The 16,459-nt window shown below is 37.9% G+C and overlaps 1 protein-coding gene across 2 annotated transcripts in view; it reads left to right on the top strand.

The window, feature by feature from the left end:
• The window catches only part of GNAQ (G protein subunit alpha q), a 124,201-nt gene that overhangs the window by 71,605 nt on the left and 36,137 nt on the right, over positions 1-16,459 (top strand). For both annotated transcript variants that reach the window (XM_018080960.2, XM_008934208.3), the window contains one exon: positions 7,413-7,567. In XM_018080960.2, coding sequence (XP_017936449.1) covers positions 7,413-7,567 — 155 coding nt within the window. The remainder of the gene's footprint in view (positions 1-7,412; positions 7,568-16,459) is intronic.

Raw genomic sequence — 16,459 nt, 5'->3', positions numbered from 1 at the left:
TATAATTTTTGTTTAACAAATCTGCATATTCTGTTTTATAACTAAAAATGAAACAACGAGATCTAGTGAGAAATATAAGGGGAGAATGAGTAACTAAAATCTGAAGGTGAAATTTCTGTTTCCCTTTTTCACCTGTTTCATCACTGCAATTGAGGAGACTATAACGTTATCTCCTGTAGAACTTAGATCTTGTGTAGTGAAGAGAGAGTGCGAGATGCTCCCCCCCATCCCTTCCAAAGACAGATATTTTTCACATTAGCTGTTTTTTCTTCACATGCCAGGAGCACAGAGAATAGAAGATGATTAGAAATTACTGTGATGTTACTAATTATAAGTAGTCAAATAATTTGAGAGATCAGAATACATTTAAATTTCAGTTTATTTTTGAAAAACAAACTTATACCTGTAATTTTCATCAAGCCTGAAGTCTGTGAAATACCATTATATCTGAAATGCCTGTATGCCTGGTAAATTGCCTTATATACTAAACACAGACAAAACACTGGAGATACTTTGGTAATTAGGACTTCATGAGAGTGAACAAATGCTCCGTCATACTACAATTATGGTAGGTAACCTGGAAATGTAAGATTTTTTGAGCAGTTCCTGGGATATGGCATAGATTTCCCATCTTAATGGAAGAGTTTACCTGCAAAGCTACTGTTTGCTTATTCCATATCTTACTTCTTGTGGATGTTTCGCTGCTTAACAAATTTGGTCATAGAATCATTATAAGATGTCGAAAAGCCATGAGGGTTGGGTAATATTTAGAGTGTAACATGTATGTTCTGTTTTCATTTGAGGGTTTGTGTAGTGTTCTAAGCATTTGAGCAGCCCAGTGAGGGCATTACTAAGGTGTTAATTTAGAAAGGCTCTGTGTAAACTAATCTCAGAAATTCTGATGGATTTCAGTTCATCCAACTGAGATTTCACCCTTTCATTGTTAAGGAACAAAGAAGCTATTATGCACCCTTATTTCTCTCTTTGTGCCTGCATAGTTGTGTATATCTTCATGTTGCAAGTGGAGCCACGGTGAGGAAGATGCTGCTCTAAGAGCAGGGATTGGCTGCCTTATATATAAATAGCACATACTGACTGGCAGCTGCAGTGTTTAAGTGTTAAAATATACCTCCTTAGTTTATACATTTCAATTCAACCTACCAGAAAGCATTGGGATTATCCAAAGTTGCTGTGGTATTGTCTTTCTGTAGCTGAAATTTTGGAATATGGTGATTGTCCTGCCCTATTCTGCACTGATGCAGCCTCACCTTGAATATTGTGTGCAGTTTTGAGTGTCAGAATACAAGCAAGATCAAAGCTATTGGAGAGCCTCCTAAGGAGCGCAGTGAAGATGGTGAAGGGCCTTGAGGGGAAGCCATATGAGGAGCAGCTGAGGTCACTTGGTGTGTTCAGCCTGGAGAAGAGGAGACTGAGGGAAGACCTTATTGCAGTTACAACTTCCTCATGAGGGGCAGAGGAGGGGCAGGCACTGATCTCTTCTCTGTGGTGACCAGTGACAGGACTTGAGGTAATGTCCTAAAGTTGTGTTGGATATTAGAAAAAGATTGGGCTGGGTACTGGACCAGTCTTCTCAGGGAAGTGGTCACAGCACCAAGCCTGCCAGAGTTCAAGAAGCATTTGGACAACACTTTTAGGCACATGGTGTGATTCTTGGGGCTGTCCTGTGCAGAGGTAGGAGTTGAATTCATGATCTTTTTGGGTCCCTTCTGACTCAGGATTTTCTGTGATTCTATGATTCCATGTCTTAGTATGTTTTACCAAACTGTAAAACATTGTAAATTAGAGATATTTAGTGAAAATTGTGGTATGATTTTTAGGCAGGAACATATAAGGCTTGTGTTTATGAACACTTACAGTCACATCAGCATTTTAGTATAATAATATAAAGACAAGGAAATTGCGTGGTAGGATGCGCAGGAAAGTGTTTAGCTATCAAACAAGCATTTTGGATCAGAAGCTGTTTCAGATCTCTGTTCTGAGATTTTCCTTAAATTATTGGATGTTTGCACATGTAATTTTTGGAAATGAACTTATTAAATGTGCTGTCTGGGTAGATCTCTGCTGTTTAAAAATAACTGCCATAGAAAATTAGAGCTTGCTTCATGCATGAGATTGAAAATTTAGCTTTCATTCATCTTTTTCATATCATATAGTATGATCCATTGCTTAAGGAAAGTGATACTATTATATTTATTTTACTATCTTTTCCATTCCAACTGTGTCAGTAAGGTTCTCTTTTTCCTACTTTATCTTGTGACTTGATCTCAAACAAAGCTAGGTAGGAAATGGTTTTTAGCAATAATATTAAATAGCAGTATAAGGAAACAAGGAATTAGTTCTTCGCTGTACTTTGCTTTTATTGTCCATCAGTCCATTAGAATTAATTCAGTCTTCTGGGGGCTTCACAAAAAAAACCACCATTGGCAGACATTTGGCAGCAGACAGATGATTTTTGTCTTAGTTTCTGCTGTTGAATCTGTTTTTTTCTTTATCTGACTGTCAGCTATGTCTGAAGTCCTGGTATGGAGTTTTTTCTGAGAGAAATTTTAGATTTGATAGCAGTTTCTGATTCATAATTCAGTTCAGTCGCAGGACAACAGTAGCCTGTAGCAGTATTATATTTCTGGGGTGGTTGTCCCCTCAAGTTCCTAGGTGGTACCTGCTCTTCAAAGCAGAGGGACATATAAAATAACTAACAAAGGAAATGAAAAGAAGGTATGTGTCTTTTCTTGTAGCATCTTCATGTATCCATGGTTTGTGGGGGCTTCCTTGACACTGCACATTTATCACAAATCAGGCAATTAAAAAACATGTGCTTGTTGGTTGCTTTACCCTTCCATTTTTAATGAGGTCATGAATTGTCCAGGAGAAGATGATGTGCCAGTCTTCTGACTTCATTTGGGACGCTCTCTGGGCATTTTTGCTCCATACAAAGTCAACAGAAGAGAGAAGCTTTTTGATTGATGAAGCTTTCCCTCAGAGATTTGGCTAGTGTTTCGTTCTGAAGATTTACGCTGTTTTACAGGAAAAAAAAGATGACTGACCCATTACTGGAAAGATGAAAGACCTATTTGGCATTAAATGTTTTTATTTCCTCAGCTTATTCGGCTAACTGCTGTTGTTATCATAGTTAACCACTGTGGTAGGTCAGGAAAATATTAGAGTAACTTAGTAAAACTCAACTTAATTTAAATGCACACAAATAGCTGAAGAATGCAAGTGCTTCATGGTAGTGAAATGTCAACCCATTGATGGAAAGGAGGTCTTGTGCAAATCTAATCACCATTAATGTAGTCCTGAAGTGCCAAAGAACAGAGAAAGTATGAACCTTTTTCTTAATAATAGTGCTGAGTTGTTAGAACTTTTTCAGCGTGTTGCGCTGTTGAAGTAGGTTGTGTAGGATCAGATATCTCCAAGTACCTTTGGCTATCCCATCGTTTTCCTATTACTGCAAAAATAAATTCAACAAATCCTTTTCCTAAAGTCTTAAATCAGTTCCTTCCTCACCCTCATAATATCAGGATGCAAAAGTCATGTGGCTTCATTGGGTATTCTTGTGTGACTAGTGTAGATTTTACAAATGCGCAGCAATCCATGCTTTCCATATATTGTGTGTTTAGGCAGAATGAACATCATATCTGCTTGAAATGTATAATTCTGCTGTGTTTTGATTAAAGGAAGTAGTAAAACTATATAGTTCTTCTTCATAATTACCCTCTTTCCCATTCTGAAGGCATATTGTTCTAAAACAATTCTCTTGAAATTAAATAGTACATTTATAGTACATTTAAATAGCACATTAGAACAAAAACAAAAAAACCCCTTCCTTGAAACAGAGAAGAAACACAACTGGGAAAAAAAAATAAATACTAGTAGCAAGATAAAAAGGCAGTGTCTTTACTTTTATTGGGGAAGCTTCCTGGGTCTTACAACGAAAGACATTCTTATTTTTCCTTCAAACTTTTCTAAGGTAAGGGTTTAATTTGTACATTTGGGAACTGGACCTAAATTAGCTGGGTGTGGAAAGCTATGCTAAAGCTGTGAAACCTGTTACTTGAAGGAAAATTCCCTTCAGGAAATCACAGAGGTACTCCTCTAAATTGAAGTGATAGTTTAGATTCTGGGATGTGTGAAGAAGTGTGAGTAGGTGTTCGTGTATGGGCATCAGAGTGGCATGGTATGATACAACATTTAACATACCTGTGGCTTGTTGTAGACACATCAGGTTTTGTACTCTGTCAGTAACCTCATAAGAAATAATTATAAAAGAGTTGTTACCATTTGGAGGTAACAATTACTTTCTCTTACAGGGCTAAATCTTAGTCTCAAATGTAGTAATAACTTAGCAGTAGTTGCTGTTAATTGACCACTAATATGATTACACTTTCTCTGTTGGAAATGTTGACGGTGTTGTGGGAGTTTTATTTAACTGCACTTAGTGGTACTTGTGTAGTGTTTTACACTGTTAAAATACAGTGCTATATAATAAAAAACTAAGTCAGTACTTGCAATTTAGATATATGAATTCAGGAAGATTTTTGTCATGTTAAATTTTGAGTTGTCAGTTCTTCTACCAGAGTTTTCTTGTAAATTGCTCTGCCTAGAATTACTATGAACAAAACTAGAATAAATATCCAAAACCTAACCTTCTTCATAAAGGAAGAAACAGCAAAGACTTTAAAAGTAGAAGTTACCTAAAATCACTGTAAGTGATTCAGTTTATTTCGTCTGCCTCTTTGTCCTTTTGAAAGAGAAGGAATAGCTAATAGATGCTTCATTTCTCTTTTCCCCCATGCTTTTCCTACTTTCTCCTTTGTTTGGAAAATTTGGCTTTTTCTGTAGAGTTTGATTGCCAGAAGTGTTTGCTGAAGAAGTTGTTTCAGGTGATGAAAGCATTACAGTAGGTATGGGGTTTTGAGAGGAAAGGGGTGAATAGTGGTAAAAGCTCTTGCCTCATGCTCTGCTTTGCCATGGGAGAACAAGTATGTGTTAGCTTTGGGCTCTTTAGATCTGTTTATTTCTGAACAGTATCCAGACTGCGCTACTGTAATCACACCATCCCATAGCTTTCCTTTCCGTAAATAACCAACACATATGTTCCATCTCATAGTAAGGCATCTCTTGTTTGATGAAGGGAAACCATATTTTTACATACTTAATTTTCTAACTTAGCTAGCTTTCTAACCTAACAGTTATTCACTATGAGTGAATTAGGTATCAGAGAGGAAGATAACTTTTTACTCTTCGACCTGCCATCGAAAAAAAACTTTTAACTGTTATTAAAACCCTTTGTTTGTAAAAAGTGGATTGGAAAATTTAGGATAGCATGGTAGGATAAATGAAACTTAAGTACATTTATGGAGATCTAAATTGTGTATTTAAATTGCACCCACCTCCCATGCCTTCCTTTGGGTGAGATGATTGGCTGCAGTCATCTGTCAGTCTCCATGTAGGTCAGTAATTACTAGAATTTTCCTCAAAAGTAACAACAGTATTTTTCCACTTGGGCTGTGATTCAGGCAAAAGGCAAATAATGTTCCAGGTTTGTTAGGCAACACTAAGTTCCTGGGAATGGACAGTGTTTCTGATAAGCTCAGTAAGAGCATTCCTGAGACAGAGGTGTGGAGTTGAGGGTTGGGGGGTAGTTAATGCACCACCACAGTGTTACATCTGCTTCAAGTATCTGCAGTCTCTAAAGCAGAATAGCTTGCTGTGCAGCCCTGTAAGGCAAAGTATTTGTATGGACCACACTTAGAGATTACAAGTTACCAAGGTCAAATCTGTGAATTTTTGAATCTCATGTTTTTGAAATGACATAAATAATCATTTCTGCTTTCAAACTACATTATCAAGATTCCCCACCCTCATCCTCCACAAAAGAGACAAATGTATGGTCATGATGGTGTCTTTGTGATGACTTCCATTCAGTTCCTGGACTACTTGGACCTGGTCACATGCCATTGCTCTCAATTTTGCAGTATAGTGTAAACTATACTATCCAGGCTTAACAGATATCACTATGCTTGATCCTCTCCTTACTGACAGCCAAGCACAGCAACCACAGGCCTTTTCTGGCTGGGTTGGGAAATTTGTCTACAAAATGGAAGATGTTTCCTCTTATGTCAGAGAGTTCTTTAAATGGGCACCTTAAATTCAGCTAGTCAAGAGATCATTGCTGTGATGCAACCTTGCCTGCTGGGTCTCAAGCATATTGTTTTCTCCCATGGATTTAAGATCCCAGAAGAGTTTCTTTTGAAATAGACTGCATTTCTGCCTGATCCCCCTCATTCTGGTAGGTTGGAGTGCTGTTTTGGGAAAATTACATAGGTTGTATCAAAAGGAATATAAAAATATGCACCTTTTTTGTTGGTTGATACACTGATTGTATCCACTGTTGTAAGTCTCCAAATGGTTGATTCATCTAAAGAGGGCAATACAAGATCAGATTCTTTGGCTGGCCCAGTTAGACCCTAAGAAACATTAGACCTTTCAAAAAATTATGAAGGTAATAAGAAAAAGACTCAGATGATTAGGCCTAGAGATAAAAAAAATACACTTTCATAAGTGTACAAAGGATGATGGGCAAAAGAGTATTTTCAGAAAGACCAGCGTAAAACTATAACACTGTTGAAGCTCAGAATCAGTTTTTAACACTATTTTAACAGCAATTTTCTGAAGGGAATGAGGAAGGAGACATGATAGCTATTTTGGTGTCTCCTCAGGTTCAGATTTCATGGTTTCAGAATCAAATACCATTCTCAAAAATTCCAGTTTTCTTATTCTGGAATATTTTTTTTAATACTCGAGAAATGAATGAAAAAGATCCTAGATGAAGGAGATATGGTTTGCTAAAAAGAATTGACTAAGTGTTTGTAAGATTTCTGGCAAATAATGTGGAAACTGTTACAAGTGGTCTTATATTCCCAGAAGACCATGGAAAATGTCGACTGCTGCTGTCAAAAGTGTATTGGACTGAAAAGTCACCTACACCATCTGAATTTTGCTTGTGGAATGTTAGAGCTGAACTAGCAGTCATTAGAGCTTAATGACCACTTTGAATTTGGTGGTACTTACGGAATCCTTCAGTTTTGTCTGTCATTTTGATTTTTTTCTTTGTTTCAATGTTTTGGTAACAATTATTGTGTCCCAAAAGAAAGAAGTCTTAAGAAGATACAATTTGCTTGGGAGCAACTTCAGCTCTCTAGGATGGTTATCTCCTTTTTTCATCTTCACAACCATCTTCATGGTACTTCGTTTTTCAAATTGCACGTACATATTGGTGATATGACCAATGCAAAGAATTATTCCTGTTAATCTTGTTCACTGTATATGAGCTTTCTGCAAACATAGAAAATGAAGTAAATTTTACTGTGTTGTTTGTTCTGAATTAGGTTCATGCACTATTAGTTCGAGAAGTCGATGTAGAGAAGGTGTCAAGTTTTGAGAACCCGTATGTAGATGCAATAAGAAGTTTATGGAATGACCCTGGAATTCAGGAGTGTTACGATAGACGACGGGAATATCAGTTATCAGATTCAACTAAATAGTAAGTACATGGTGGCTACAAACAACTATTTATAATTTTATGTTTCTAACGAAGTAATTTTTAGCTTCTTATACTGTATGCCTGTGTACATATTTGTATGTACATATTTGTATGCAGCACAAACATACCTGAATATACACTTACTAGATTGAATTAAGGAGTGAAGTACCTCTAGTTTAGGATTTTATCTGCACTTGTTTCACAGAGTAGGAGTCTGTGATGATTCAAAGTCTTAAACTAAGATTCTAACTAGGGATATAGTTAATGTTTTTGGGGGGTTTTGTTAAACCTCTTCAAGCTCTTATTCTCTTCTGACATACAATGACAAATGCAAGGTGGACACAAATACTTTCATGTAGTGTGATAGTAGTGAATACTGTGCAGTCAAAGGCATGCTCCATAAAATTAATAAAATCGTAATGCCCCAGAACTCCTGGGGTTTTTTCCCGGGTTTCCCCTTTCCCTCCCAGATTGCACTCCTGATGGTAAGGTAAACAGTACTAAGCAAGTACTTGGGAACTTGTATTATACTGAACTACCTTTCTATTGTGGAAAGAAAGTCTAAAGTTAAAGAACATGGCTGTAAGAAAGCACTTGAGGTTAAGCTGTGTTTGTTCTAGATCAACAATAATAAAAGTGCATATGTGACTAAATAATGTCTGAAATATTATACCTTTCATTTCTTGGGACAGGAATCTGATTAAACAACATTGTGAAACTTGTCATTGTAACTTGAGGTTGGCCTGAAGAGTCACTCCATGAACTTTAGTTACTCTTGAGTAATGTAGCTATATTTCTGATAAAATTTCTCCTCTGCTGTCAAATGGATAATAGGTGATGGCCTTTTGATGTTGATCAATGTTACAAAACACAGCATAGTTTGTTATTAAAGCTGTGGAAAAATATCTATGAGTATCTATGATTCTGCATGAGTTCTTGTATTAACTATGAAAAAAAATTGTTCTGATGATATAATTCCAGTCGCCATTTGGCATGTGTACAGGAATGGAAGCCTCTTATTGAGGAAAGTGCAGAGGAATACAAAGGCACCAGGAGCCTCCTATTAAGCTCACTGAAGCAGGGCTACCCACATGACAAGACTGGGATGACATTTGTCTGCACAGTAGTTTGATGATCCTTATCTAGCACAGCACTTTTTAAGTGAGTTAGTCAAGATAAACTTGCTAGGATCCTGCTGATACAGTTTAGGCAGCTGAAAACCTATGGATGCATGACATAGGTCTTCTCAGATTTGCTGCAATGTTACCACCACACCATATTTTTCTTCTTGCCTGGTGCATAGGGTTTCTGTTGTCCTGTGCAGTTCTCTGTCATGGTTACCTTTCCAATCCAAGATTTGTGTATGTGTATTTTGGTGTAGAGGGGTGCAAAGCACTCTTATGTGGCATCTCCCTTGTATTATTTGGATTCTCACTGTTCCTAAAGATACCTATAATGGTTTTAAGTATTAGGCCTTCCAGGAAGGAAGAAAGAAAGTATTCCATCCTATTCCTTTATGTAATCTAAACATATAAATAGACAGAGAAAGAACCCTCTTTCTCTCTTCCCTTCTGGTGAGGTTTGGAGACAGCAGATCCCTGCAGCCGGTCCTGCTTCTGTGGGGGAGCTGGGGCCTGGCTTGGCCTACAGGGCCTGTTGTTTTCTGCTGATCCGGAGTCCAATAGCGTGGTGGCGGCATTTGGCATGATTGTGCTATCTCAAGGAAAGTATTAAGGTTTTATTTGGCTAGTTCTTTATTGAGCGTGTATACCTGGTTTTGGTTTGTTTTTTTTTTTTGTTTTATCCCTTTTCCCTTCCCTTTTCTGTTTTTGGGTGTTGGTTTTTGAGGGGTTTTTTATGTGTATATAGTTTTTGTAATTGTATATAAATGTAATATAAGTGTAAATATATTTATATATATTGCTCCAGCTCTCTCCCTCTCTCTTTTTTTTGGTTCTCTTGGGTTTTTTTTTCTTTTCCCTTGGTTTTGGGTGGGGGGGAGCTCTTGCGGTGGGGTTAGGAGACTTGGCAGAGAGCCAGCTCAAAACCACCACAATACCATGCTGTGTTTTGGTTTTATGTGGTAAGAAAACAAGTAGAATGTTACATAAAGTGAAGAACTTCAGGATGCATAACTGGGGGGAAAAAATATTAGGGAAAAGTTGCTGATAATATATTTTCACATTGTTTCTGTACTGAAACAAACAGCAAGTTAAGTAGAAGCTGAAGCAGAGCTTGTCTTATATTTTGAATTTCTTGTGTTTGTAGGTCCTAACTTTGTTTCCACAACTGGTGATACTTGTTTTAAAGTTGAAGTAAATGTATGTATTTTGTGTGCTTACCTTAGAGGTTAAAAATAGAATTACTTACTTTCCAAAGTAGGAAATGATGATCTGATGCTAACTCAGATCAGATTGTGCTGAATACCATAGTTTTGACCTACTTCTAATTAAATTGTTACCATAGTGGATCTTTTAAGTAGCATTAAAAATAGTAGGGAATAATTATTAAGTAGCTATGAAAGCAAATTCCTAGTACCTTGTTTTGCAAAAGATACAGGTACTAGTTGATTGGTTATTTTTCAAGCTCAGTATGTTTAGCAATTTACCGTGAGTTTTTGCAGGTTTGGTGAATTTATTATAGTTCATACTATGGATTTCTGCAAAATCTTTTAGTATTGTGAATCAATGTGTATGAGTCTTTAGAAAAGCCTCTTGTGTATTTATGCTTGCAAGTAGAGTTTTTTCAGGTATGTAAGTCCATTAAAAACAATTAGCAGAAACAAACATTGTTTAAAAAATACACTGTGTATGTTTACCAGTAGAACACCCAAACAAATTTGCTAGGATTAAATCCCTGTCACAAAGCAAAGAAACAAATTGCTTAGAAGTTACTCCTGGGATTCACAAAAGCAGTAAGACAGAAATAAACCCATTTCCTTCTGATTTGATGTATAAACCAAAACAGTTTGTTGTCCACCAGATCTCTTGTAAGCATATGTGTCTGTATGTCTAGTAAGCGTATGTGTCAGTGTCAGACGTGTTCTTCCTTCATCCCATGCACAAGCCTCTCATCTTCTCAGTAGTTTTCCCCTGTGTTTTTATAGTAGTAGTAATAGTAGTAGTAGTATTTTTGATCTGCTGGCTATATTGCTTTTTTTCTCCCATCAGTGTTCAACAAGGTTAAGTGCTGGTTCCTACTCTTGAGTTACAACAACCCCAGGCAGCACTACAGGCTGGGGGCAAAGTGGCTGGAAAGCTGACTGGTGGAAAAGGATCTGGGCATGCTGGTAGAGAGCAGCTGAACATGAGCCAGCAGTGTGCCCAAGTGTCCAAGAAGGCCGATGGCATTGTATCAGCAATTGTGTAGCCAGCAGGACTAGGGAAGGGATTGTCCATCTGTACTCAGCACTGGTGAGGCCACACCTCAAAACCTGTGCTCAGTTTTGGGTCCTCCAATACAGGACAGGTGTGTCCTGTCCAATACAGGTGCTGGAGTGTGTCCAGAGAAGGACAGTGAAACTGGTGAAGGAATTAGGGAATAAGTCCTATGAGAAATGGCTGAGGGAGCTGGAGTTGTATACCCTGGAGTAAAGGAGGCTCGAAGGAGACTTTATTGTTCTCTACAGCTACCTGAAAGGAAGTTGCAGCAAGATGGTAGTCAGCCTGTTCTCACAGACAACGAGCAACAGAACGAGAGGACGTAGTCTCAAGCTCCACCAGGAGATGCTCAGTTTGGACATCAAGAAGAATTTCTTCAGCAGAAAGGTTGTTAAGCATTGAAACAGACTGCCCAGGGAGGTGATGAAGTCACCATCCCTGGAGGTGATCAAGAAACGACTGGACGTGGCCCTTACTGCTATATCTAGCTCACAATGTTGCGATCGATCAAGGGTTGGACTCAGTGATCTTTGAGATCTTTTCCAACCTAAATGATTCTGTTATTACACATTGGCTTCCTCTGTGTGTTCTGTTATTTTATTGTTTCCAAGTTCTATTCTGGGTTTCTAATGTGTCCTGTATATCATAATACTTTCACTTCCTGCCATCTGTGGACATGCTTTGTCATTGTTAGCTACACTTGTGATCTTTTTATACCTCCTGGTAGTACTACGGAAGAATACATCTGATGTGTCGTTTACCACAAGAGGTGGTGATAGTGTCTAAGAAAGAAAATTTCCTGCATCATGGGAGTTGATTTGAACTTCTTATGGGCTCAAAAAATACATTCCATTCTCTTCCCCGGCCATTGGATGCTCCACACCTTGGACAATCCTGTTGTCTTAAAATCAGCTTTTAGACTCTTTTAGACTTTTTTTGGTAAAGTCAAGAGGACTTCAGGTATATAGAGGTTATTTGCTTCCCATGTACATTACAGGATGACTTAGCCACTTAACTGCCACTAAACCCCTTCCCTTTAAGATGTTCACAGTGTGAGACTGAAGTAAAATAATAACACACTGTGGATTGCCTTAAGCAGTAGCTGTGTGAGATGAGAACATTCAGTATGTGCTGTACAGGGTGTCAAGACCTTAACCCAAATGTGAAGAGGTTACTAATCAACAGTCTGATTGTATCATGGCTTTCCAAAGCCTAAAGAAAGGAGAGACAAGAGTCTTCTGTGTTGACATTAAAAGAGACAGAATTGGGGTTGCAATTGGAATTTGTAAAGATTTGTCACCATTTTTCCCTGAGGTGACACTGAGGGCTTACCCTTCATGAACAAAATGTAGGAAATATTTAGAACTTGAAAGTGTCCCAGAGCCTTGCTTGGCTCAGATTTCAACTTCATTTTTCTCTGGTCCCATGAAATGGAAGTATATGGCTATTGTGAATCTCGAATCAAGGACTTTCTAGTTGCTACATAAGCACTGAGAATATCTGTTTAACTTCCCTTCCATGGCTGCGTTTTCTAACATTTCAGATAATTAAATTTAATTTTCCCGCAAGCTCCTACCCCACTGTGTTAGCTGTTTCAGTAAGTATCTGATAGGCCACTCTGTAATGCACTGCTTTATTACTCATACATGCCATGGCATTCTCGTGGGCTTTTGTTTTTGCATTTGCTATCACCTTTAACAATTAAGTTCCTGCAGTTACACAGCTGTGTGTATACCTTTGAGTTGAGTTAGTTGGACAGTTAGTACAGAAATGCAGATTCCAGTATTTCACCATGTAAAAAGAGCTCAAGGGTTTGAATTCTGAGGACATCTTCAGCATATCACTGACTGTTAACAGGGAAAAAGAGATGAAACCTAATGATGTCTGCTCCATAAAGCAGTTTCACCTTATGTGAAACCATTGCAGTTGCAGGGCTTTTGTCATCTAGTAATTTTTCTATGGCAGTATTCCATTTGAGTTTTAAGTATTTTCATAAGTTCAGCTGAACAATTAATACCTTCATATCTGTCAGCTGAAAGTAACATTTTGCTTCTGCGTTCCACTTCTGACACAGGTGTATTTCAGTGCAGTTACTGCATGTAGCATTTAGGGTACACAAGAGGAAAGATCAGTGCATGAATCTAAGTTCTTAGTAAGGCAATTTACTCCATTTGCTGGTATTACCTTTAGCAGTCATTCTTTTTTTTATTTCCTAAAGCTGTAGGGAATTCTTAAGAGTATAATGTGTCTGTATGAGCCTTTCAGAAGGACTAATACTGTCCTAAATTGGGACCTGCTATGCAACTGACACTGATAGAGCAGATTTTGAACAACTGTCTATGAGCTATCTGTGTAGCATTCACTAGTTTTTGATGAGAAAACCATATAGTCATAATTTATAAGATGCATAAGCACATCATTATTTAATAAACATTTTAATACTGTTCATTAGTTCTTTCTTACCTTCATCACCTGTTAAATTGTACCTGAAGGTCCTAAAGCTATACTTGGTGGCAATGTCTGTTGCAGAGTGGTAGATTCTGCTTTATGTGTTTACAGTTTACAGCCTTACTTATGTAAAGTAAGATAGAAACAGCCAATAAAAAATGAAAGTCTGAAATTCAAAGATCAAGTACTACGAGCAGAACCATGCTTATCCTATCTTATGCCTTAGATATAGTCCTTAAACATAAAAGGGAGGTCTGAAGAAAGATGGGACATGAAATCTACTGCATACCAAAGCACTGCTTCCTATAGAAAAACTGCAGATTATGCAGCAGAACTCAGGAAATTCAGAAAGGGAAGTGGGGTTATATAAAGCTGTATAGGGTATGTATTTCTTTCAGGATCCTTTTCTCATGCAGTACCAAACATGTTTTTAATGGCTGTATAATTTTTACACCACATTTCCTAAAAAGAAAAGTTTGCACAGGCATTTTTTTAATTGATGGCTTACCTTTTTTAGCCTTCACTGCGGTTGGCTTTTAGCCATGCAGGAAGTTGAGTAAGGCAGCTAAATAGGATCTGGGTAGAATAAGGATAAAGAGAACCCTGTGCAGAAGTCTTCCTATCTCACTACAAAGATCTTAGGTTTACTGTGTTTACTTTATGGTTCTGGAAACTGGTAATGTGCCTCCATTTTTCACCAGTGGTGTAGAGACTCATGTAACAGTTTGTTTGGATACATGTCCGGAAAAAAGACAAGTGCCAGAAATATTCAAACACACAAAATATCTTTTATTACAGCGAGAATAATAATAATAAACTTAGCAAAGAGAATCAAAAACTAAAAAAGGATACAAAATAATTTCCTTATTGAGTGGCATTAAAACAAATACTACAAACAGCATTTAATACAATATTAACTAGTGAAAAGGTGGTTAAAGGGATACCAAAAAAGGATCTTAACACAATATTATGGATAACTATTAACACGATATTGGTTAGTAAAAATGGAAATTAAAGGGAAATACTATGAACAACTTATTAATGTCAATAATAAAAGGGGAATTAAAGGGACACTAAAAGGATATTAAAAAAAAAAATTGCTTTCTTGGTTGCTTCCTATCAATAAACTGTGCTTACCCACACAGACAGGCCAGGGCTGTCAGGATCTGCAGCAGCTGGTTGGTACCCGTGCTTAGCGGGCGTCCCCGCGGAGCAGCACAGTCTGGGTGGCAGGATGAGCATCGCTCAGCTCAGCAGTCCTGACACCCCGTTTTTATCAGCTTCACATAACACCACGTAGAGCCAGTACGCAGTGTAAGGTGATGCCTGAGTGGCAGCCAAACACCGCCTGTTCATTATCTAATGGCAACAGTCTGTGCACGCCCTACTTGTGGGGCAAGGGGCGAGCGACCCCTGCCCACGTAATCTTCCTCCCATCATCATCTTTCTCACCCCTATGTATGACCTCTACCATTGTGTTTCAAGGGTAGATGTATCTATCTTGCAATGTGTAGCAAAACCAAGGAAGAACTCAGCTCTGATAATAGGAGATACCAAGCTGACTTGCTAAAAAGCACAATGGACCTTACAATTAGCTTGTGCCATGAAGTTACATTGTACCATACTCTAGCTGGTTTCACATCCTAATATGATTTCTTTCTCACACCTCTATGCTCCATTGATCATCTAATTCAAAAGTACCCCCCTTACAACTCAGAAGCGCAAACCTCTACAAAAATTCTGAGAACACAGCCGGTACTTGTTTACATTTAGGTTTGTCCACTGAAAATTGATTCCTTTTCTTGTGCTCCTGACTGGTAGCAAAGAGGACACTTTTATCAGTTATTCTGGCAGCATTGTGAGGCAGGAAAATTCCTGCTGCAGCAACTGTAGCATTTTGTATATGTGCAGTTGAAAGACAAGCAAGTTGTATGCATTTTTAAAAATGCAGAAAAAGAAATGTTTTTCAAAGCTTGCTTTTCTACACATGGTCAAAACTAGTGCTGTTTTTTTTAGGGGTAGTCTCATCAGCCAGTTCAGAGTTTTGCAGAACAAAAATTCCAACCCTCTACCCACGCCCCCACAAAACCACACCAAACCTCAACAATAGTATGGAGCGTAGCCCCACCTGATTTTAGAATAGCCAGGCTCCAAAGGGCAGAGATGTATCAAATATTATTGAATATCTTGCCTAATTATCCTTAATAATGGGCTTTGGTTAGGTTTTTATTTTCACTTGCACTACTGCTGTATGTGTATGAAACAGCACATTTTGTAGAGGGTAATAACCATGAACTATTCTAATTTTGCAGAAAATACTTCTTTTTTTCTTCTTTTTTTTTTTTTTTTTTTTTTTTTTAATTAAACCTCAGAGCTTTAGGGTTGAAAACGTTTATGGTTACTATCATACTAAAATCTGTCTTACTTGTGGTTGAATGCAGTGAAAGAATTTGCATATGAAACGTTGCTGGTAAGGCTTGCTTTTGTAGCTCTGGTTACAGTGAAATCACCCATCAAACTTTAGGTCAAACAACAGAATTTGTAGAATTTCTTGAGGTTTGTCCTTTCCCTCTTTATCATACTCTCATTCTTCCCATGTAGTCTAAGAAGCAGTCACATTGTTGGCTGGCTGGGTGATAACTAATAATCTTTACTGGTTTTATACTGACCTTTTTATCAGTGGCAATAATTACCTGTATCTCAACATGTTTGGTTTTATTTAGAGATTTCTAATGGAGCGTTTCTGGTGTGGTGCCTGGCAGATCCCTCCTCCTCAGCAGTGTGTTTCAGAGGCACTCTGCTCCCCAGAGACTTATCCTGTGCTCACAGGGTCTTTCAGGCAGACTTCTTCTAAGCACAGGGTTTGTTAGTATGCTAGTGAATATTAACTCAGTATCTTTCTACATCAGTTTTGCCTACTGAGTTTAGGAAGACTTATTAGGTAGTAATGGTAAGTAGACTAGTCTCATTTTTAACCTCAGAAAGGGAAGCAAGAGTTACAGATGGATGAAGGGTGTAGCTTTTCTACTTTTGTCTGCCCATGCCTTACTGCCTGCACCTGATT

Source organism: Manacus vitellinus, unplaced genomic scaffold (assembly GCF_001715985.3).
Source record: "Manacus vitellinus isolate BGI_N305 unplaced genomic scaffold, ASM171598v3 scaffold_50_pilon, whole genome shotgun sequence".
Lineage (NCBI taxonomy): Eukaryota > Metazoa > Chordata > Aves > Passeriformes > Pipridae > Manacus > Manacus vitellinus.
Note: the sequence above shows the minus strand (reverse complement) of the source record. Positions and strands in the feature narration are given on the sequence as shown.